Genomic DNA, 25065 nt, shown 5'->3' with positions numbered 1-25065 from the left:
AGGTGAACTCTTTAAGAGTAGGATGAGAGGTGCGCCAAGCGTCACAAAGGCCATAGTCACTCATGTACTGCTGGATTATATCTGATGATTCCCAGTGTCTGGTGTTTGCTGCTTTACTAACTCTGTCCATTTGTGGATTGAGGGCTATGTTGAGGTCTCCTCCAACTATAAGTGTTTTGTCAGAGTGTTGAGAGGCTGGTGAAGAAGTAGTGATAGAAGGAGGGGTCATCAACATTTGGGCCATAGATGTTTGCGATACACATTTCCATGTTCTGAAGAGAGATATGAATAATTATAAATCTTCCCTCTGGGTCTATGGTTGTATCTTTACGAGAGAATTGCTTTTTATTGCTGATTAATATAGCTACGCCTCTCTGCTTGGATGATGATCCGCATCCACATTTGCTTTACCAGGCCTGTACTTGATGTTAAATCTGAAATCTGCGAGCTCTCCCACCCACCTATGCCCCGTGGCATTCAACCTTGCTGTGCTCATGACATATGTCAGGGGATTATTATCTGTATACACCGTAAAATCTGGGGCATAAAACAAATAATCCCTGAACTTCTCACAGACGGCCCATTTAAGGGCCAAGAATTCCAACTTCCCAGAATGCAGGCAATAGTTTTTTTTCTGCCGGGGTCAGAGTTCTTGAGCCGTATGCAATGACTTTCAGCTTCCCTCTCTGTCTTTGATACAACACGGCCCCAAGTCCTTTCTCGCAGGCGTCCGTGTGCAACACAAACGGCAGTTCAAAGTCGGGGTATGCGAGTACTGGTGGATTGGAAAGAATGTCAATGAGCTGTTTTAGGATGTGGTCATGCTCACCTGTCCAGCAGATGGGGGTCTGGGAGGGCAGCTGAGGACCCTTGGTTTTCTTTTGCTTGAGTTGCGTGTTTTCAGGGCTTCCTTTGACTTGTAAAAGGCTTTACAAAGGTTTGGCGATTCTGGAAAAATCTTGAATGTAGATACGGTAATAACCCTGAAGACCCTGCGTAGTGCTTCAACGTGGTCATAAAAACTTTTGGAATAGCAAAGGATATCATCCAAGTACGGGATACAACAATCATCACGCAGGGTGTTCAGCATCTCTTCCATACTGCGCTGGAAGGCCGCAGGTGCATTACTGAGGCCAAAAGGGATCCTAACCCACTCGTAAAGTCCCCAGGGTGATATGAAGGCGGTCATATGGCGGGACCCTTCGGCCATGTACCCCTGATGGTAAGCTTTACCTTGGTCGAGAATACTGAACCAGTTGTGGCCGCCCAGTGTGGCTAGCAGGTCTTGGATACGTGGAAGCGGGTGGCGGTCGGGCACGGTCTTCTGGTTTAATAGTCTATAGTCGATGCAGAGTCTGAGTGTGCCATCTCGTTTCCTCACACATACCACAGGCGCAGAAAAGGGTGACTTGGACTTGACTATCCATCCTTTGGCAAGCAAATCTTGGATGTACTCTTTCACCTCTTTGTATAACGGCTTAGGGATTGCTGTGTATGTGCGCTGGACTGGAATGTCATCCTTCAGACTGATAGTCATTTGCAAACTTGGAATGTCACCAATGTCACCATCCTCTTGGGCAAAAACACCGGATTCTTCCAATAACATTTGCTTTACCTCACACTGTTGATCTGGTGTTAGGTGACCAATGTCCACTGGGGGGTGCCAGCAAGATGTGTTTGGTGGCTCCTGGTCTTGACTGGATTTGGGCACAGAGTCAACCGTGTGAATAGAGACTGGTGTCATTGCACAAGCTTCTTTGGGAATGTCTGTCTCAACTATCTTGGTGATGGGCTCAATAGAACCCAAAATTGTTGAGCTGGGCAGAGTCACATTTTGTGTCGAGTAGTTTGAAATGGGTATTTTGACAAATGGCCTGTCTGTCTTTTCTATCTGTAAAAGTCCTGCTCCAACACTAAGTTGTTCAAGATGGACATTATCTAGTACAGGATCAAACAAAACAAGTGACTGAGTAGAGCTAACACTCTCTGAGACCCTGCACTTAATGTAAGCTACTTGACTGGGATAGACAGTTACACCTTTAAAACCCACTTTTACAGTAGCTGACTCATCTACAGGCCATTTCCGAGTCTGGATAAAGCTTACTAAGGCACTTGCATCAGTAATGTCCGTCCCCATAGCTCTACCAATCAGCTCAATAAGTTTGTGATTCCCTCCATTATCCTTAATGAACTCATGAATCACATTAAAGCCGACAATGGGTCTTTCCATCTTGAGACTACTCACAAGGAAAGGCACACGTATAGATAGGTCTGGGTTATTGTTGCCCTCCAGGTTAACAACTACTTCTACCCACCCATCATAAGGCACTGAGTCACCCGTTACTGCTTTCACATTAAGATCATCATCCATCAGTTCGCTAATCTGTTGTCCAGGTAAATACTTATTTAACCAAGCGTGGTCTAACAGACTTACCCCCGCCCCCGTGTCTAGTACTGCTGTTACCAGATAACCTGCCATCATGCACTTAAGAAGAGATTGGTGGCCGACTAACGGAGCTACTAAACCACGTGGCGTATCTTCGTGAACAGTCTCTTGTGAATTGACATTTTTGGTTTTCTTGGCCACATGTTTCTTTGAACCTTTTCTTTGAGAGGGACTGTTGTGATTTGTCGATCAGGGGTGGTCCCTCTGCCCTGACCGGCCCCAGTTACCCGACGGCTTGGTTCTCTTCAGGCACCCGACGGCACGATGTCCTTCCTCTCCGCAGACAAAGCAGTGGTTACAGTTTGGATTGGCTTGAGAAGCACATTTTGGACAGCTCCTTCTCTCTCGTTGTGGCCTTCTGTCCAGCTGAGGTTTTGGGTCTCTCTGTTCAGGAGAGGGGACAAGCGCTGTTATTGCCTTCAGATTTTCCATGGCTTGGGTCAGTGCTTCAACCTGGGCACTTAGTCTTTGGAGTGTGGAGTCATTATCAGTCTGGCTCACTTTTACATTCTCCTTTGTTTTCTCTTTGGATTCAGCATTAGTTGTGTGGGCATGACTTACTTTTGGGGCGGAGCTGCGGCCAAGTGTACGCTTCCTTTCACTTTCCTCCGTTGTAGTCTTGATTACTTGGCGTAGCAGCGCCTCATCACTCACGTTAGGGTCGCCTGAGAGGGTTTTTAAATCTCTGCGAACACTGTCGTATTTCTCCCCTATTCCCTGACAAATAGTGTTGAGAAAAATGCACTGAATGGTGGACATGTCATACTGGACAACTGAATCTGGTTGTTTCATTGAGAACAGGATCTTTTGCTTCAGTCCTATCATCCTGTACAAGAACTGCTGAGGTGTTTCGCTTTCATGCTGTTTGGCACACATCAAGTCTTGGAAGAGCTCTGTGCTACTCTTTTCACCAAGGTGGGACTGCAGGAAACTTTTAAGCTCTGTAACTGTAAGATCATCTTTTATTGTTAGCATATCTCGAAAGTTCCCAGGCTTTACTGCACGTAACACTCCTCTAATCACTTCATTCTGCGTGTGATTCCCTCTAAGAGCCTCATCCATTTGCTTACAGACGCTGTTATAACTCACTTCGGATGTTGTGTCACTTATCATCCCCCCATGTATTTTGAAATCTTTGCGGGAGAGCAGTGGCAAATCTCTCATGGCTATCATACTTCCACCAGTGTGGCTAGGAAAACTGTGTTGAGGGGAGTAAAGATGTTGGGTGGGTTCACAAGCTGGAAAGAGTGAACCCCCTGTAGCGGGTGCGACTGGTGCTCGAGTATTTTGCTGGTTGAGGGGATGACTGGTACTAGGTCGTGCTGGATGCAGTCTTCCTGTGTCTGGGGAGGCTGCAGTGGACAGAGTTTGGTTCAACTGGGCTGGAGTGCCAGCATAACAGGCGAGCGATGTCTCAATGCCTGTGTCGCTGGTGCCCCCTTGTGGCTGAGCAGGGTGAACTACTTGTTTGTTTGTACTTGGTTCAACCTCTGGAGACGCTAAACCTTGTTCACGACTTGCTATGGCCCCATCTATGATGCACTCAAGTCTCTCTAGTAAAGGGAGACCTTGGTCCTCCCGGCCCTGGACCGCATGGCATGTCAGATAGTTGGTAAGATACTCAACACAGCTTTCTTCATCATCTTGACTCAATTGACTGGAGTCGAGTCCTTCAACATCTCCAAGAGAAGTTACGATGAAGTGGGCCTCATGAGCGGTCAGCTGGTGTAGCTTCTTCTTGATGTTCCAGAGTCGTTGTTTTCTCTCGCCGGACGACATCTTGCTGGACGCTTGGGTTTACAGTGTTGCACTCTTTAGGCTGGTGTACCCTCTTCACTGGTCACTGGCCTCTTTGCTGTACACTGGATTACCCCTGGCTCCGAGAACACACAGTATTGGAGGTCCTGGCGTTCAGTATCATTGGATCAGCAGCAACACATAGGCGTACGGTGTGCTGATCCCGGACGAGCCCCCACAATCTGTTACAGGTCCCAAATTTGGGCTGACATAACAGTCGATTCGCAATCTGAAAATGGGCAACAAAGGGAGCACAAATGAAAACCCATGAGCTGCCGTTGATGGTCGGATTGCATTTGGAGCGACACCGGAAGCGCACCGCAAAAACAACCCGGCGCAACACGTCACACCCAAGGTTCCACCTCACCTTAGTTCCCCAATAACAATTCTAAATTCAGGAATACACCATAGGATCTATACAAATGTGAATAAATGCAAACAAAACTCAAAATGCTATTTTCACCTCAAATTGAAACAAAAAACAATGTGGTCACATATTTTTAAGTGTGCCACACATCCAAAATAGAAATACTTCATTTCTACAAGCGCGGTGGAAACGTTCAACTGCATCACTTCAAAAAATAATCCCTGGTTCATTTCAAGGGACAATTTTTCAACTCAATTTCTTTTCCGAATGTGAATTGAGTGTCACACTTTCGGTTCACATCCAAAAAGGCTTTCCTGGGAGATAAACATGCTGGAGCAGCGAGCACAGACTGCTGAATCTCATTTGCACGGAACTTCTGTAAAGTTGTCAAGATATTCACAGATTCACATTTCTGGCATCAGTAACGAACAAAATGTCACACAAACGAAGCCTGAAGGCCTCAGAGCAGATTCCTGGGACAGAGCATGGTCTGGGTCGCCCACGACTCTGGTTGTTTGTCCAGCGACTTCTTCCTCCCAGATTGTGCTCAAGTCTCTCTGAGTGCTGAATGGAAGTTTGCCAGGGTTCTTAAAGCACGTGAGGATGACGACGGTACGGAGAGCAACAATACAGATCAGAGAGCGCAAGTTAGGAAAAAATGGTGAACGCCTCAGAAAACCATCCGTTCTGGAAAGACCCATTCAGAAGTTAGTGGTTCTTGTAGAAAGCGGTTAATAATTCCACATAAGACCAAGAATAAGCCAGTTTTTGAAAAACCTATTCAGTGCTAGAGAAAGATAAGTGGGTGGTTATTTAACTCCTTTCAAAAGGAACAATTTAGTGTTGGACTGTTGTTAATCACAATTATGCAGGTCAGTTTCAGCAGGCAATTTAGGAACCTTCACCAATCATATTGTCTGGTTTTAATGAGTTTTGAAGGTTATTGCAAGTTACTTAGAAATTACCCCTGATTTAATCCATGGAGTGTAACATTATCATGAGTTACTGTTGGTGTTTGGTTATTGAATAATCATTAGAATAATTTGGTGGGAGTGTAACTGACTCTGTGTAAGTGTCTTTTGGCTTCCATGACAACACAGGAAATTCGTCATCTTGTAAATCGAATTTATTTAAGAAAGCAGTGCCTTTTTTTGTTTGTTTGATTTGTTTATAAAGTTGTACTGAATGTCATGTGACTCAGGGAGATGAGTGCGCCAGCAGAGAGATCAGAACCTTTATATGTTCACAGAAATCTGTATGATCTGTTAGAGAGAAGCAAGAGACACAGGAGATTGTATTTGTTGTTATTATGAATGAAATGTGTTATTATTATTTCAAGGTGTACCATCAAGAATAAACCTTGTGGAGATCAGTATGAATCGTGGACTCTCAATGACAAAAGTCATCATAAAGGCAAACAAAGAACAATTTATTTGTTGTAAAAGCTTTCTTAAGAAATGATTAAACTCTATTGTTTGATAGACGTCCTGAGCAAACGATCATGTTTGAGGGCCTGATCTAAAGGAGCAAGTCTGTCAGGTGTTGCATGAAGTTTGTTCCACAGGTGAGGAGGTAGGAACTAAAAGCTGCTTCAGGGGTCCGGATGTTTCATATTCTACAAATAAATCTGAGATGTATTTCAACCCGAGATCCTTCAAAGCTTTAAAGGAAAGTAAAAAGATTTTGAAGTTGGTCCTTTGACACACATGATGACAATATGACCTCTGCTTCACACTTCTCATAATTACATAAACATAAAGGTGTTTTCCCCCTTTTGGCTTCATATTTACAGAAAAAAAAGTAGCACGAATTACAGTTTACACAATATGTGGGAATTTGCGTAGCTTTTTTTTTAAACACCAAATGTATATGATCAAGTTTTGTTTGGGTTTTTTCCTTCAAGTACCATTGAAATATTCTGAAATGACAAGATTTAAATTCCTGATTTCCCATGTGTACCTTCTAAATGAGCAAATATCCCAAAACAATTTTCCAACTACACAGGATGATACAATTTATATATATAATGTTTGAGGACAGTTTTTAAAATAAATAATGAATAATTTAACATACACAATCCATTATTTTAACTTCCCCATAAAACCAGATGGTTTGTTTTGTTAAGAAATAAAACATATTAGTGGCCAGAGAAGGAAAAAAGCATAAGCCTATCAAACAACAGATTATGTAATATTTGAACACCATGTCTGTAAGATAATAAAGATGCATTGATGTTTGTCCATCCATCTTTGATATGTTTCTTTATAGCTTCATCCAGTCCAATAGATAATGACGTGGTGTCAAACTTGCTGTGAGAGACGTTTCACATTTACATTTTTGTACCAGCAATCAGAGAGGAGACAGAATTATGTCACTGCACTTTAATATTTGAATAAAAGAGAAAACATGAAATCAGATCTCAGAGCGCCCCCTGTCATCTCCCCAGCCGTCCAATCGGCTGCGATGTCTGCAGCAGCAGCATCTGGAATTCACAGCTTCTGGAATCATCTGATAGCTCCACTTTCTCCTCAGTTCCTCCAGCAATGTCTGGGTGGAGAACTTCACATTGGTGGAACATTGCAGATCCACCAGGTCCTGCAAGTCTTCCCAGGAAGGCCGTTGGAGGTCAGTCCGCTGGAGGTCAGTCCGCTAGAGGTCAGTCCGCTAGAGGTCAGTCCGCTAGAGGTCAGTCCACTGGAGGTCAGTCCACTGGAGGTCAGTCCGCTGGAGGTCAGTCCACTGGAGGTCAGTCCGCTAGAGGTCAGTCCACTGGAGGTCAGTCCACTGGAGGTCAGTCCGCTGGAGGTCAGTCCGCTGGAGGTCAGGCCGCTAGAGGTCAGTCCGCTGGAGGTCAGTCCGCTAGAGGTCAGTCCGCTAGAGGTCAGTCCGCTGGAGGTCAGTCCGCTAGAGGTCAGTCCGCTGGAGGTCAGTCCGCTGGAGGTCAGTCCGCTGGAGGTCAGTCCGCTAGAGGTCAGTCCGCTGGAGGTCAGTCCGCTGGAGGTCAGGCCACTTGGTGCTTCAAAGTCCACACGTAATAAAAGACACACAGTTCACACTTGAGGTTGGAGGATCCATAAAACACTTCCGCGTTGGGAGACGTGTCAATGGATGTATGATCAGGAGAGCCTTTAAAAGCCCAACAGAACCCTCAGAAACATGGTAAAGACCATCTAATATGTTTAAATGATCAAAGAACCCAACAGAACAAGACAGAGTGAATGTTATGACATCTTTTTAAAATCAGTTTTAAACCTCCATCCAAACAGTCAAAGACCAGCACAGGAAACTACTACACCCTACAGACGTTGATCTAAACCTTCAGACCGTGAGATTAACCATTAAAACATTAAAAACTTTTAAAAACTTCCAACTATGTTCTGAACCATTCAATTTATTTGTTATTATTAGTATAGTTATTATTTATTATAGTTTAAGATGTTGTCAATTGAAGAAAATGGAAACAGACATTTTTATAAAATCAGTAGGAACAACTGAAGTTTGAGAAAAGACTTTGTTCTTAACTGTCTTGACATGAATCATCTACCAATCACATATCACACGAACTGAACAAAATCACAAGAAGTTATTAAGAAATAAACTGGTCAGCACAATGAGGAAGGTCCTTCAGGAACCTTCAGACCTGCAGAAACCAGCCAAGATGTTCTGAAGCTGGTTTTGGCCTCAGAGGGACATGACAGAGTCCAAAGATTAATTTTCCCAGCATGTGTCAGATCATCAAAAAACCCAGAGGAATTCATTCAAAATCGCCAAAGTCTGATTCCCCAGAACCTCCAACACTCCCACTAGTTGTCCACCAAAGCTCCGAATGCAGCAACCTGTCAGGTTCTTCAGGAAACTGAACCACCAGAACAAACTCCATCACCTACAGGACTCTTAGAAGCCCTCGATGTGGCAGTAGGCCTCCAGCGAGGAGAAGACGATGTACATCAGCCACAGGCTGAAGAACAGACCAGTGGTTAAGATCTTGGGAAGTCGGGGGCCTCCGAGCTCCCCACCGATCTCTGGCCGGCGGCGGTACATGAGAACAGCGATGCAGATGAAGGCAAAGATGGTGAAGAGGGTGACGGAGAAGGCCAAAGTTCCTGGGTCGACCTTGAACTGGCCGCCTTTGGCCTTGTGGAAGATGGCAGCGATGGACCAAGCCACGCCGATGCCCAGGAACACATTGACAGCGTTACTTCCTGTCACGTTCCCGATGGAGGCGTCAGCATACTGGTCCTGGATGGCGGACACCTTACTGGCGAAGGTGTCTTAGGACAGACAATCAGGGAGAATCAGCTCAGAGAGATTATGACAAGCCGCAGTGTTCACTGTTCCATACACACAACCATAGTCATCTCTATGGAACAGTGCTGCAGTGGTTAGAACTGCGCCTCACTGGCAAGGAATCCCAGGATCGACCACGAGTCAAGGCCATCCAGTACAAACACACAAACATACACACAGAAACCCACACATTCCTTCTCCATGATGCCAGAGTCAAGAACTGAGCATACCTGGTACGGATGTTCCCAAAGCAACAAACACCACAGCGGTGACGGAGTCCTTGAGGCCGACTGTACACCCGAAATGTGACGCCAGGTCTCCAATGACGGCCGTCAGCATTCCGATGACGGAGATGGAGACGACGAAGCACGCCCAGCCGTTCCAGTAGTCTGTGGGAGGAACCAACGCGAACAGGACTTTCCAGAAAACTGTCAGGAAGTGCATCACGTAGTCAAAGCAGGACGGCGGTTTTCTCTCTCCATCGTCGTCGTCGTCATCATCGTCACCTGAGGAGTAAAGAGTCCAGACTCAGGGAGCGTCTTCAGGACAGGAGTGAGACAGACATCAGGCCACCAGAGTTCACATGAACCTGAGCTGACGGTGATGGCCTCCACAAACTGCTCCCTCCAACTGCTGGTTCCAATCAGCAGCGCGAGGTTGGTCTTCTTCAGCAGCTTGTCCACCGTGTTCTGGAACCACAGAGACCAAAGAACAAGTGATGTGGCCAGAAAAGTAATAGAATTGTTTGTGTGGAGTCGTGTGCTGAATTTTAGGCATAATTAATTAGATTATTGTGACGCACATGCACTTTCAGAGGTCTATTATTGGACTTTGTTCTTCTTCAGGGAGAGACGTCCCTGCACTGCGGTTGTCATTGCCCCGAGGTTGGACTGGCAGGCTCTTCCTATCAGGCTGTGTTCATAATATACAGCTTTTATACCAACAGGTGGCACCGTAACAGCCCTCTGTCTTTTCAGGCCTGACATTGTAGGAGATGACCTCACACAATGTTGTGTTGTTTATTTGATTTAGTTTTGCTTTCTGTGACCAGGTCACATTCGTTCAGTTTGTTTAGAAACAGTTTCTTGTAGTAGACAACCAATCAGCTGTTCCTGATGGACCCTGCCACTCTGAGGCCTCAGCTGGATGATGCCTGGCTACAGACCGATGACTCTGTCGCTGCAGTAGAACCAAGTCCACCTGTAAAAGTTCTGTACAGACAATTGTGTCAGTAGACACTATAAACAACTATTGACACACATGTACAAATGACTCTGCGACCTTATTAGGATCCAAACAAATTCCTTCCAAAATGTCTAAGTGCAGTCCAATCATGCTGTACATGATATTCAGGAGAGCATCACATTTTTATACATTCTATCATTGGCAGTAAGTGGGCGGAGTCAGTTATCACTGTATCCTGACGTGTGATTGGTTAAAGTCTTCCTCTCTTATGATTGGCCGATCTTTGTGTGACCCACTGCACCTGATTAAGTCCACAGCAAGTCAGAAGGTCAAACATGAAATCAAACTTTCTTTGCACACACTTTGAACTCATACGACTCCTCGATGGTCACTTCCAGTCGGACGTGTTCCCCCAGCATCGGTCGACCCAGCTCCGCTATCCTTCGCTCCTCCTCCTCCTTCTTGGTCAGGGACTCCTCACTCCTGTCTGAGAGGGAGGGAGGGATGGATGGATGGTTATATGGATGGATGGATGGTTGGCTGAATGGATGGATGGATGGATGGTTGGTTGGTTTGCTGGCTGGCTGGCTGGCTGGCTGGGTGGGTGGATGGATGGATGGATGGATGGATGGATGGATGGATGGATGGATGGATGGATGGATGGATGATGGATGGTTGGTTGGTTTGCTGGCTGGCTGGGTGGGTGGATGGATGGATGGATGGTTGGCTGGATGGATGGATGGTTGGATGGTTGGCTGGATGGATGGTTGGCTGCATGGATGGATGTATGGTTGGCTGGATGGATGGTTGGATGGTTGGCTGGATGGATGGTTGGTTGGTTTGCTTGCTGGCTGGCTGGGTGGGTGGATGGATGGATGGATGGATGGGTGGATGGATGGGTGGATGGGTGGATGGTTGGATGGTTGGCTGGATGGATGGTTGGCTGGATGGATGGTTGGTTGGTTTGCTGGCTGGCTGGCTGGGTGGATAGATGGATGGATGGATGGATGGATGGATGGATGGATGGATGGATGGATGGATGGATGATGGAGCGATGGTTGGCTGGGTAGATGGATGGATGGATGGATGGATGGATGGATGGATGGATCGATGGATGGATGGATGGATGGATGGATGGATGGATGGATGGATGGATGGATGGATGGATGGTTGGTTTGCTGGCTGGCTGGCTGGGAGGATGGATGGATGGATGGATGGATGGATGGATGGATGGATGGATGGATGGATGATGGAGCGATGGTTGGCTGGGTGGATGAATGGATGGATGGATGGATGGATGGATGGATGGATGGATGGATGGATGATGGACCAACCGGTCATGTTGAGGATGCTGGAGGGGGCTGGGTGGTCTCGTCCTTGGACCTTCCTGTAGATATCTCTGCCTGAACGTAAACACAGTTTGACCCAGAGACACATACTGAGAACAACAATACTAATATTGGCAGTAACAACAAACATGAACAATAATAACAAAAACAACAACAATTAAGAAAACAAGCAATAAAACATTTTTTAATGAAAGCAAACATGTTGATTACATTCTTTTGTTAGCTGGCATGTGGAAGTCAGTTATTTTGATCGCCTTTTGTAAATGAAATAAGCAAAGTCACTGGCGAGGTTGTGAAGTGGTGAAGTGGTGGAGTGGTGAGGTGGTGAAATGGTGAGATGGTGAAGTGGTGGACTGGTGAGGTGGTGAAATGGTGAGATGGTGAAGTGGTGAAGTGGTGAAGTTGTAGACTGGTTAAATGGTGAAGTGGTGAAGTGGTGAGGTGGTGAAATGGTGAAGTGGTGAAGTGGTGAAGTGGTGAAGTGGTGAAGTGGTGAAGTGGTGAAGTTGTGGACTGGTTAAGTGCTGATGTGGTGAAGTGGTGAAGTGGTGAAGTGGTGAAGTGGTGAAATGGTGAAGTGGTGAAGTGGTGAAGTTGTGAAGTTGTGGACTGGTTAAGTGGTGATGTGGTGAAGTAGTGAGGTGGTGAACTTGTGGACTGGTTAAGTGGTGATGTGGTGAAGTGGTGAAGTGGTGAGGTGGTGAGAAACAAGCATCCTTTCATCTCAAGATCACTGCACACATTTCCCATGAGCCTCAGCGGCAGAGGCCCAGTGGGAGGAGTCAAGCGGTGACACAGCAGGAAGGTTTCCATTCAGGTCTTTAAGCAGCAAAGCTTGATTCCACACTGCAGGGAGGAGAATCTTACCGTACAGCTTCTTGTCTGTCGAGAGTGAAACACAATACACACGTTACTGCAAACGTCCAGAATGTTGGACAAACAGGACGTCACACAAACTGGACCTGAGGGTCACATACCTGTCGGCACGAATTCACCTGAGAGGGACAGAGAGGTGGAAACAAGACGTCAGTGTGACAACAACCAAACACAGACGATAACTGCTGGAGGATGAGGTAGAGGATGGTCATACAGGTTCAGGAGGGAGGAGGAAGGAGGAAGGGGGAGGAAGGAGGAGGAGCGAGGAGGACTCATGAAGGACGGGAGGACAGAAGAGGCAAAGTGAGGAATTAGAAGTAAAAAAGCTCACCAACTTCCTGAAGCAACAGAGCTGGAAAGGAGAAAGAAAGTAAAGATGAAACAGAAATGAAAATGGAAAAAGAAGGCCTCAGTCCATCCTCTAGACCTCAGTCTGTCCTCTAGACTTCAGTCCGTCCTCTAGACCTCAGTCCATCCTCTAGACCTTAGTCCGTCCTCTAGACTTCAGTCTGTCCTCTAGACTTTAGTCCGTCCTCTAGACTTCAGTCTGTCCTCTAGACGTCAGTCCATCCTCTCGACTGCAGTCCATCCATTAGACTTCAGTTTGTCCTCTAGACTTCAATCTGTTCTTTAAACTTCCTTCTGTCCTCTGGATGTCAGTCCATCCTAATGGATGGACTGAAGTCTAGAGACTTCAGTCCATCCATGAGACTTTAGTTTGTCCTCTAGACTTCAGTCTGTCCTCTAAACTTCAGTCCATCTTCTGGACTTCAGTCCGTCCTCTAAATTTCAGTCCGTCCTCTAAACTTCAGCCTGTCCTCTAGACTTCAGTATGTCCTCTAGACTTCAGTATGTCCTCTGAATGTCAGTATGTCCTTGAGGCCTCGTCATGAGCCAGATGAGACATGTTGGACAGTTCAAAAAACATCTACCAACTACATGTTTCAGTGGTGGTTAGTAGTTGTGCAGGTCAAAAGTCATACATGGTGCAAGAATTTGGACAAAGACAGTTGGTGAGTTCAAAGATCCCAGATGCGGCAAGTGCAACACGTCCTCAACACGTCCACAACACGTCCACAACACGTCCACAACACGTGTGAGACGAACCTCAAACAATCCTGATGCCCCTCACTTTGCCAACTGAAGTCATTCAGCTGTGACTGAACTGTCACTGGTTTGGTCAGAGTCATGGTACTCTGCGCCTTACCTACCATACTGCCACACCTACCATACTGCCACAAGCCCACACTTCTTCAAACCCTAATCCAAACAGTCCTGGAACCAGAATCCCTGTCTGTCCAAACCAGCCGTCCTTCATCTGCTTCTCTGTCCTGACCTTTCTGTCAATCAAGCCCAGCTGGTCTAAAGGGACTCAGTGAGTCCAGTACAGGAGCCCAGTAGGAGACGACAGGTGTGAACTGGAGGGGGAGAGACAGAGGGAGGGAAGAGCGAAGGTCATACGAGACATAGTCTTCACACCTGTCCACCTCCTTCTGTCCCAGCAGGGCGCCTGCAGCTCCACGAAGAAGCTGGACTTCTTGTCGTACTCCTCCCGGTCAATTATTCTAACAGCTATGACCTTCCTGCACACAGCCAGTAGGAGGAGGTGGGCTTAGTACTCTTCATGCATTACACACACACACACACACACACACACACACACACACACACACACACACACACACACACACACACACACACACACACACACACTCAGCAGGACTTCATAGTTAAGTTGTTCTCTGTGGTAACACCAAAACTTCCAGGGTGAGTAAGAAGTGCAGACGAGGCCTTGAATACCTGCAGGGAAGAACAATGGAGCAGGCTGGTAGTGTGTGTGTGTGTGTGTGTGTGTGTGTGTGTGTGTGTGTGTGTGTGTGTGTGTGTGTGTGTGTGTGTGTGTGTGTGTGTGTGTGTGTGTGTGTGTGTGTGTGTGTGTCCTGACTGATCAGGTTTGTCTTTAAAGCAGTTCCTCCCGACGAGGCGTTCAGGGTCGTCTGTACACAGTTAGTGATGCGTTCAGGGACCAGAGAGGCCACGCCCCCACCTTTCTTCTTAGTCATCTCCAGCAGCCGAGGAGGCCCCACCTCCAGGAAGAAGTTCTTATTCTTCTCATACTCCTCATCATCTATGATGTTGATACAGATGGTTTTACTGGAACAGAGAGGAGGAGGAGGAGGAGGAGGAGGAGGAAGGAGTGGAGGAGCAGAGGACAACAGGAGATTGGAAGAAGGAATATAAAAGACAAGAGGAGAGGAAGGGAGCCGGAGGAAGACGGGGAACAGAGGAGTGACAGAGGGAAACTGCTACACAAGAGCAAGACAAGGGACAGATCCTGGAAAAGATGGAGGCCATCAAAGAATTCTAAGCTTTTAACTTTTCATTCTTTTAAATACTCAAATTTTAATTTATTTATTTTGGTGCCTAACTACACTTCCTATATATATATAGATTACAAACACAAATGCCTCACTATATATATATATATATATATATATAGTGAGGTATTTGTAAGTATTTGAATGCCCAGTGATTTTGCGAGTTCTCCCACTGAGACATTATGGAAGGGTCAGAAATTTACGTCGTCTGTGCATTTCCGTTGTGGGAGACAAAAAAAAAAATCAGGAAATCACAATGTTGTGGAGGCTGCGAAAGATGACATGAACGAAGGAGTTGAGTCAAAGAAAAATTCTTCCCCCTGTGCGTCACCTCTTTTCCTCTTTTAACACCTCCCATCACCAACACACCCACACATGGTTGGAGAACCTCCCTCCCAGAGAACCTCCCTCCCAGAGAACCTCCCCCCCAGAGAACCTCCCCCCCCAGTGCACACCACAATGTAAGTCCAGCTCTACTCCACTTATTAATCTGAATGAGTTGCGCCTGTTTAAGCTGGTTAAAGACACCTGTCCACCCATGAACGGGACCACGTATTGCAGGATTTTCAGCACCAGCCTCCTTCCCTCAGTCAGAGCATTGAAGGTGGGTCGTTTGCTGGGTCTTCCAACGGGATGATGGCCTGAAGCAAATGGCCAAGAGAACCAAGGAGTGGTTCCGTAAGAAGAATATCAAGGTTCTGGAGCAGCCAAGCCGTCTCCAGACCTAAATCCAATAGAAAGTCTTTGGAAGGAGCTGAAACTCCATGTTCCTCCACACAGATCTGGAGAAGCTCTGTTGCAGTGTGTGCAGCCCTGGTCAGGAACTACAGGACACCTTTGACATTTGTAATCGCAAACAAAGGCTTCTGTACCAAATCATAGCCCTGATTTTCTCAGGTGTTCAAATACTTATGCGCAGCAAGAAAATACAAATAAATTACTTAAAAATCATACAATGGGATTCCCCCATTTAAAAAAAACAACAAAAAAAACCTCTCTCACAGTGGAAATGTACCTACAATGTAGGTTTCTGACTCGTCCATAATTGCTCAGGGGGAGAACTGGAAAAAATTGCAGGATGTTCAAGAACTTACGTTCCTCGCTGGAAATACACCTTGTCTCCCAAACAGTTTCTCCCTGTGAGGCGTTCAGGGAAATAAAGCAGAATGACACCAACAACCAACTGAACTTCTACTTTTATGGTTTAGACCCAAAATATTTCTGATTGAGGAAGTTTACTGTTCAGACCAAGACTGAGCCGATTTCTAGTGGAGCTGCTGAAGGTTTGGACTGGGAGACATTTACTGTCCTACTGTCTCTCTCTCTCTCTCTCTCTCTCTTTCATTCTCTCACTACCTCTCTCACTCTCGGTTGATGTGAATGTTACCATGGTGACACGATGACAGTATGTTTACTGAACTTATTGAGAGCTTTAGAGTTCCTAATAGTGAATCAATCATAAAAGTTTGTCTCCGAGGTTTGTTCTTATTGAAATGATGAAACACAAACATACACTTTAAAAACCTTTATTTCTTTAGAGAAAGGAGGCAAACTGTACAACAGATGGATTCCACAGTTCAGGCCCTGTCAGGATGTTGGTGTGTCTTTGGTTCCTTATTTGTTCTGATGGTCCTGTGAGCTGCGGCGTCCATCAGGGCCTGTAATAGGTGTTTGTCTCCTTCTCCTGGTGTCTTTTCCCCAGTGATCGGAGGAGTTGGATGACTTCTCTTGTGATGCTTGACTTGAATATGTGAAGCTTCAACTTTTCTTGAGTTACTAGTGACTTTGCCGCATCTCCTGCAAAACGAGCAGTATCACAATCCTCCTGTCAGAACGGTGGAACACAAGAAGATGGTTCCACTTCTCTGACTTGTTGCAGGACGGGACAATGGAGGAGTTACTGCCTCTCACTGGGATTGTTGTCAAGGTTGATGTAGCGGTGGCCAGACCTTCTGCAGTCAACCTGGACACTCCTGTTTCCTGCTGCGTTGTTGTGAAGTGCAGGGATCCTTGATTGCTTCCCATCTATTCAGACCCCTGGTGGCGCTGCCTGGACACTGGGCTGCCTGGACACTGCTGCCTGGACACTGGGCTGCCTGGACACTGCTGCCTGGACACTGGGCTGCCTGGACACTGCTGCCTGGACACTGGGCTGCCTGGACACTGCTGCCTGGACACACTGCCTGGACACTGCTGCCTGGACACTGCTGCCTGGACACACTGCCTGGACACTGCTGCCTGGACACTGCTGCCTGGACACACTGCCTGGACACTGCTGCCTGGACACTGGGCTGCCTGGACACCCAGCCTGCTGGACGCCCGGCTGTCTGGACACTGGGCTGCCTGGACACACTGCCTGGACACTGCTGCCTGGACACTGCTGCCTGGACACTGCTGCCTGGACACTGGGCTGTCTGGACACCCAGCCTGCTGGACGCCCGGCTGTCTGGACACTGGGCTTCCTGGACACTTGACTGTCTTCCTGTAGGACCAGGCAGGTGGTTGGTGCTCCAGTGACTTGGGGCCCACAGTGCCAGGAAAGGCTCCACTTAGTCTTGTCTCGTTGTGGCTTTAGGGTTTGTCAGGGTCACACCGCACTCCATAATTTTTGACTCCTCTGGAATGAATTCAAGAACATCTCCTGAAAAAGGGCAGCTTGAATACTGATCTGAGGACGGAAGAACTATCTATCGATTATGGGAGTCTTCACTACAATTGTTGATATTGACGTTGGCACTGTTGGCTGTTCTCCTCCTGGGTTGCTGAGCAACCAGGTTGCGGTACGGAAGATACAGTATATCTTCGTTTTCTTCTTCTTCATCATTTTTCTCTTCATTCTCTTCATATTTTCCACTGGTTCTTCTGCTTGGAACAGAAAACAACGGCACAAAACATTTGAGTGGATCATGAGCTCTTTTACTAATATGCACAAGCACAAGCACATACACGTATATATTATGTTGTTACACAATATTTTAACTGTTGACTATTACCTAACATTCAGAACCGGATCTGTAACCTGATTCTGAGTTAGTTATGTCTATTTCCTATCCATGATAGTAGATATTACATCAAAAACTGAGTGTTTGATGAAAATAAAAAAGAAACTCTTTTCAGATTAAAACAAAAAAAAAACTAAACATATTGAAAACATCACGTGATTCCCAACATATTTATTTTCACTCATTTATTTCTATTTAAAGTTCCTCTCCCAAAACAAATCTTTAAATTCTCCTTCCCATAAAGGAGTGATTCTATCCAGAGAATAAAGTAAAACACCAAAACCAGACCATCTCCTGTCGTTTCCTCTCATTTCAACCTGCAGTTTCACAAATCCTTCACACCAAAGTCCAGATGTTTACAGACAAATCAGAATCGGGATCCATCAAACTGTGGATGTTTACTGACTGACGCCATCTTGGGAAACCTGCTGCAAGGATTTCTGGGATATCAAAGATGGCGTGGCGGCAGCTCCAGCCTGAATATCAACATTTGATCAATTTAGGGTGAAAAACATCCAGTGAGTCTTGAAGTGAGAAAAGTGAAACTGATGGTTGATGGTGTTTCCAGTGCGAATCGAGAGCTAAAGAGATCCACTGTACAAACAGGATCTTACGACACGACGCCTCGGGAATCTTCAGCGGTTTCTGTGATGCTGAGACGTCAACAAACTGTGGCTGTCCCGCCAATTTAAAATACTGGAAATAGTGTGATGAGGTATTTCCTTCATGAAGGTTTTGATGGATGTCAACAACTAAACTGGATCTATAGTTTTTATTCTCTGAGGATTTTGGGAGAGGAAGTTTAACAATGTAGAAAACGTATTTCAACCTTACCTTTCATTGCCACTGGGCCACATGTAGCTTCGCTTCCTGAAATGTCCGTCCGTCCACGCCTTAGACAAAATCCCTGAAAATTCAAACCCTGACTTTGTGGGACAGAAACACGTCGGTGACATTTGTAAAGATATAAAGGCTAAAAAAAAAGAGAGAGAGAAAGAAAGAGTCCCGTTAAGGAATCTGGTGTTGTGGTGAGAATGTGGTTTCTGGTGTAAAGGGCTAAAGACCTAGTGAAATGTAAAACACTACTTTGCTTAAAAAACGATAGTTGGGGTTCTACTTCTAAGGTTTCTCCGACTCTGCCCCACCACTGTTGTCGCATAACAAAGTTATTTGAATTTTGAATCTCCAGCCGAGGAAGTCGGGGGAATCCTTCTTCGTGGGCGTGACGTCAAGAGTTGTGCAGATCTCGGTCTGTTGTGTTTATATCGGCTTGTTTCCCTCTTAAATGTCCAAGTTTTTACAGTGTTTTGAAGTTATAGTCGGCGTTTTATGAGCCTTGACGAAAGATTGAGCCTGGAAGAGACCAGAGAGGAGAAAAGGAGCACGGGCGGAGGAAGCGGCTAGCGAGAGCTGGTAGTTCGCACGGCTAGCGGCTAGTGGCTAGCCGTTAGCGGGAGCTGCTAGCTCGGGCGGCTAGTAGACGATCAAGTAATACCTGGACTCATTCCGCGCTGTCGGAAAAGCGCTTCGACATGATCCAGGAAGTCGTTCTGCCAAAAGTCAGGAGCCTCAAAGGTGAAAACTGGCGGCTGCTGAGGAGACGAGGACGAATGGAGGACGAAGCGTCTTCTGCTTCCTCAAACATGTTCCAGACGGGGTCACCGATGGCAGAACGACCTTCTGTGTCTTCTTCATCAATCACTGGGTTTAAAATGACGATGATGATGAAATATGGTTAAATTCAGCCTCTTCGTGGTCAAAACTCTGATCCTCCATAATGTAAACACAACTTGGGCGTGTGCACAACCAGTGATGTCACTCTGTTATTGTCAGAAGCTCCGCCCAGCAGCGGAAATAGCTGTTTATCAGCTATTTTCTCGCAGATTGCCGTGTTTTAACATTTAACCCTTCAGCCAGTTAGCATAAAAATGTCCTGAGAAGTGACAGCCAGAATGTTTTGGAGGTCGAATCTTCATTTCACTAGGACTTTAAGTGTTAGAAAGTCCCGTCTCCTCCTCCCTCTCCCCGTTACTCCTTCACGTTATCGTCTGGCAGCTCTCTTCCTTACATGGTCGGTTGGTGTTGACAGCAGGTTTCTGCTCTTTGTCGCCTCGTTCTGTCAGAGCTCCTCGGGGAGGTCTCTGCTGGCCAGCGGCCATGTCTGCAGCCTTGACGCTGCTTCATCTCCGTTCTATCTGCATTTAAACAGCCAGAAGTCCTTGCCACTGGAGACCAGAGGCAAACACTCCAACCATCGTCAGGAAAGAACCTCTAACTACATACGATACTGGGAAGGGAACTCATGACCAGCACATTACCACTTTACCAACGTCTTGAATTGTTCCTAAGCGCTTCAGTTGTAGGGAAGACGGCTCCTGTTCAGTTTGTTGTAACAACAGCTGATGCTTTATGCTTCCAGGCTGCAGCTGCATCACCTCTGTGGATATTATTATCATGGACAGGAATGTGATGTGGTCACCGTCTCTTCTGTAGCCTCCTGTCATTGTGTCCCGTCTTTGTGTACAAATTCTGTTGTATTTGTGTTCTTTGTACCGTGAGTAGCTTCACACCTCCCAGTCACCTCAGTGGGCCTGACGGGACCTCATTGCCATGGTAACCAACAAGTGGCTTGTGTATGTGTGTGTGTGTGTGTGTGTGTGTGTGTGTGTGTGTGTGTGTGTGTGTGTGTGTGTGTGTGTGTGTGTGTGTGTGTGTGTGCGTGTGTGTGTGTGTGTGTGTGTGTGTGTGTGTGTGTGTGTTCTACAATGAGACTGGAACTTCTCCAAAGCCAAGTCTGAAACTGGTCTGAAACAAGATCAATTAGTCAGTTTCAGTTCTAAACTAGTTCTAAATTAGTTCTAAACTAGTTCTAAACTAGTCGCTTCAAACCAGCCTGACATTAGTTTCAAAGCTGACATGATATCCGTCCCAGGACAAGTGTGGAACCAGTTGTAAAACAGTAAGAAACACTCTCCCTTCTACTGGGTTCCCACAATTTTTGTGCTGATTGTGGAATGGTTTGAGACTGGTTTTGGACTGGTCGTAGACTGTTTGAGACTGGCTTTAGACTGGTTTTAAACTGGTTTTGGAATGGTTTAGTTGTTGGCCTATCATTAGCTTCTTATTGCTAACAGAGAGACTACTGATGGTCCATTTGAATCTGCAGGATGCCTTCAGTGTTTCTTATGTGGGAATGAGATGCTCCTGTAAGATTCTGTAGCAGGTTTGGTTTGTTATCTACACATTTCAAATAATACTCACAAGATTTCATCATTTTCGAACTCCAGAACTCCATGTGTGTCCTCGAAGTCCTCCCCGCCCCCTTTAGCTGTCCCTTCTGTGGTTTTGTAAGGTATCACCACGACACCACGAGCCCCTGAGCTCCGGACGACCTTTACCTCCATTACTCCAATACTCTCGCTCACAGTCACCATTTGCTCCTCGAAGGTGAAGATCCCTGCGTGATCGTCATCAAAGATAGTGACTGTAGCTGTGCACGGCAATCCCAAGCCTGCAAGCCCATCCATGTGGTTTGTTTCACAGCCATTTGAGCCCTCCGATAGGACCCTCACATTGCTGAGGTGAACCAGGAAGTGCTCGTCTTCTTCAAAAATGTCATCGTCGATGATGTCCACGCGGATCTCTTTCTCAGTCTCCCCTGGTCTGAACACTACTGTCCCTTCAGTGAACTGGTAGTCTGAGCCAGCATTCGCAGTGCCGTCTTCAGTCCGATAGTCCACGGCGACGGTGCGCATCAGGTCTCCACCACGTCGGACCACGTTCATCGCCACACTGCCACTGTTCTCAAGACACTGATATGTCCCGGGATCAAAGAATACCTTGGAGGAGAAGTGGTTTGACGACACCTCGGAGCAGATGTCCAACTGCACGGCCCTTTTAGCCTGATCGGTGGCGTGTCTCTTCAAGACGTTACCAGCTCCGGTCATGATCCGGGTTGTTTGGCATCGATAGAAAGCCCGACTCTTCTGCTGCTGTGTTAAAACTTGGTAATTGGCAAGTTCCATCAGCTGCCCCGTTTCCTTCTCTGGGTGTTTCTGCTTGAGCTCCTTCAGGATCCTGGCCACCTCCCTACGGGCCTCCTCCTCATCCAGCTCGGGCCCCACCTCTCCACTCACATCCTCTCCACGAGAGTCCAGTACCTTTCCATCCATTTCTATGTCAACCTTGGGAGGGAGCTCACCCTCTGTCTCAATAATCATTCCTTTTCGCTTTCCAGCTCGGTATCGTTTGTACACATACTTATAAAAGAGGAGTCTGCGGTCGGCCACGTATGCTAAGCCAACACAGATTGGGAAAAAGAAAAGTGTGAGGAGCCCCTCCCATATTTCCACGACCCCTGGTGAAATGACGGCCAATATCAGGTATAGCCAGATGTAGGCGAAGATGCTCCAGGATGCGGTGATGAAGAACACCCGCAGGTGCTTCACTTTCCGGGTCTCGCCCTCGGGAATGACGGACACACATAAGCCAATGATGACGAACATGTTAAAGGCAGCGCTGCCTACTATGGTGTTGGGCCCGAGCTCACCAGCAGTAAAGTTGTGACCACACACTTCTACAACGGAGAGCAGAATCTCCGGGGCAGATGAGCCAAGCGCCATCAGGGTAAGGTTCGACACCGTTTCATTCCAGATGCGGACGGTTGTAGTTATCTTCTCACCATTGGGTTTCTTGATGGTAATCTGTCTTTCCTGAGACGTTATGACCTCAATCGATGCCATGAAGCGGTCAGCGATGATGGATACACCAAGGAACATGTACGCCAGCCCCACGAAGTAGATGGCTGCCCTGGCAATGCGGTCGGTGAAGCCGGGGTTGGTCGGTTGCCACACAGGTAGGATGACGCCCTCAATGCACCCTGTGCTCCCACCACATTTGGTGTTGTTTCTGGCTGTGACGTTGGAATTCAGCTCCTGAGAGGAGTGTCCTGCAACCTCTGAGGAGACAATGGCCAGCAGGAGGAGCAGCAGCAGGTTCATGGTGGCTCGGCAAGTCCTGAAACCTGCAGGCCGAAAAATCAGTCATTAGCAATTAAATGTCTCTCACACAAGGAATTATACCCTTTGAATGACCCCAAGTTGAAGTCTCACCACAGTTACACACAAACTCTAACAATCAAAATGTGAGTGTGATGATGACTCCCTCCAGGAGACGCTTTCTCTCAGTTCCGTGAAAACTTTTAGCAGAAGCTCTGGTGTTTACAGATACAGATACAGTTCAGCATTTTGTGACTCAATGTGTATTTAATGTGACATCAGACAGTTTCCACACTTCTCAAATGGAAACATCACATTTCAAGGATTTAAACATGTCCTAAGTCTACAAAGCTTTTCAACCAATACCCACCACCAAACCCAAACTGGAATCTAAACAGTAGCAAGTCAGTCCCAATCTACAGCCAAACCAGAACCAATAGTAAAAACCCAGTAACAAAACAGAACCAAACCAACATCATACCAGCACCAAACTAGTACCAATCAGAACAAACCCAGTACCAACCCAGTGCTAAACTACCATCAAACCAGTACCAATCCAGTACCAAACCAGGTCTAAACAAGAACCCAACCAGTACCACACAAAATCCAAATCAGTACCAACAGAACAAAACCAGTACACAACTAGCACCAACAGTACCAAATGAAAAAATCAAGCCAGAACTAAAACAACAAAGCCGGCGCCACACTACCATCAACCCAGTTCCAACCCAGAACTAAACAAGAACCTGACCAGTACCACACCAACACCAAACCAGTACCAACAGAACAAACCAGTGCCTAAACAACACCAACGGTACCAACCCTGTATTAAACCAGCATCAAACCAGAACTAAGGGGGGAAGAAGAGAAGAGTTGAAGAGAATGGGAGAAGTAGAGGTGAAGAACTGAGGAGGGGAGGACAAGAAGGGGTGAGGAAGAGAGGATATGTTACCTGATGAGAGCAGAAGGAATACGACAGCCTCCAAACAGATGAGAGCAACACTCCTCTGTTCTCAGTGTACATCTCACTCCTCCTCCTCCTCCTCCTCCTCCTCCTCCTCCTCCTCCTCCTCCTCCTCCTCCTCCTCCTCCTCTCTCCCTTTCTGCAAGTACTCCCCAGTGATGACACGAAGCTTAAACAAAACGAAGTGCTTGTGTTGTGTGGAATAGTCCTATAGAGCCACGGTGCCACATGCACCCACCAGGAGGTCAAAGTCATGTTGCCCTCCAGAGGGGCAATAAGACAGATAGCAGGAGGGAAAGCCAGAGACAAAGTTTGAAAATAGAAAACACTCACTTAACAATCACTCAGGTCCAGAGTGATAAAACGAAATGTAAGATGTGACATTCTTATGAACTGAAGTGTATTAATCACCATGAAAATCCTCCCAGTGACAATCAACAATGTGGTCATGCATGTTTGTGTAAATGACAATATTTTTGAAAACAGTCTGTTCTGTTTGAAAACATGGAGGGGGAAATATCAGTTTTTGTGACTAGCTGGCGACGTGGAAACATGGCCTCAGTGGGTCTTGTCCTCCGAACTAACAAACTGCCACATTAACACGGAGAGCGTTATCACTAAAGGAGGCCAACAGGAGGCCAACGAGTGAATCAAACCCACTGAGCAAGAGGAGGAGGCCCCCGGAGGGGCAGAGGACAGAGAAGCCATCCCCAATGCTAATGCTAAGCGAAGCCACAGAACCAATTCAAATCGGGAAAGGTGGCTTTGGTGAGGACAACAATTAACATTCTGTGAATGCCATCACTCTTTCAGCTGAACAGTTTCCAATACGTGAAATAGTCGTAACTCGATGAAGCAGCAGGGACGTTATGCAGCCGCCAGATGAAACAGGAACCACGACATTACGTAGTAAAAAGTAGTAGAACCCAGTAGTAGAACCCAGTAGTAGAAACCTAGTAGTAGAACCCAGTAGTAGAACCCAGTAGTAGAAACCTAGTAGTAGAACCCAGTAGTAGAACCCAGTAGTAGAAACCTAGTAGTAGAACCCAGTAGTAGAACCCAGTAGTAGAAACCCAGTAGTAGAAGCCCAGTAGTAGAACCCAGTAGTAGAAACCTAGTAGTAGAACCCAGTAGTAGAACCCAGTAGTAGAAACCTAGTAGTAGAAGCCCAGTAGTAGAACCCAGTAGTAGAAACCTAGTAGTAGAAGCCCAGTAGTAGAACCCAGTAGTAGAAACCTAGTAGTAGAAGCCCAGTAGTAGAACCCAGTAGTAGAAACCTAGTAGTAGAACCCAGTAGTAGAACCCAGTAGTAGAACGCAGTAGAAACCCAGTAGTAGAACCCAGTAGTAGAAACCTAGTAGTAGAACCCAGTAGAAACCCAGTAGTAGAAACCTAGTAGTAGAAACCCAGTAGTAGA

The 25065-nt window shown here is 46.5% G+C and overlaps 1 protein-coding gene across 5 annotated transcripts; it reads right to left on the bottom strand.

Moving 5' to 3' along the window:
- Positions 1–8504: 8504 nt before the first annotated feature.
- On the bottom strand, positions 8505–22606 carry LOC308149342 (sodium/calcium exchanger 1-like; the record flags this gene model as incomplete). 5 transcript variants are annotated; one of them, XM_080521043.1, is made up of 7 exons in its annotated part: positions 8505–8881; positions 9128–9403; positions 9481–9586; positions 10445–10569; positions 11417–11485; positions 14313–14461; positions 20949–22606. In XM_080521043.1, the coding sequence occupies 7 exons, from the start codon at positions 22463–22465 to the stop codon at positions 8505–8507; spliced, it is 2619 nt and encodes an 872-aa protein (XP_080377169.1). The 5 variants fall into 5 exon arrangements, with proteins under 5 accessions (XP_080377169.1, XP_080377170.1, XP_080377171.1 ...); XM_080521044.1 differs by having other exon boundaries at positions 9487–9586; XM_080521045.1 differs by lacking the exon at positions 11417–11485 and having other exon boundaries at positions 9487–9586.
- Positions 22607–25065: the final 2459 nt, after the last annotated feature.

The sequence above is a fragment of the Blennius ocellaris genome (assembly GCF_963422515.1).
Source record: "Blennius ocellaris genome assembly, chromosome: 3".
Taxonomy (NCBI): domain Eukaryota; kingdom Metazoa; phylum Chordata; class Actinopteri; order Blenniiformes; family Blenniidae; genus Blennius; species Blennius ocellaris.
This window is presented reverse-complemented; position numbering and strand designations above follow the sequence as displayed.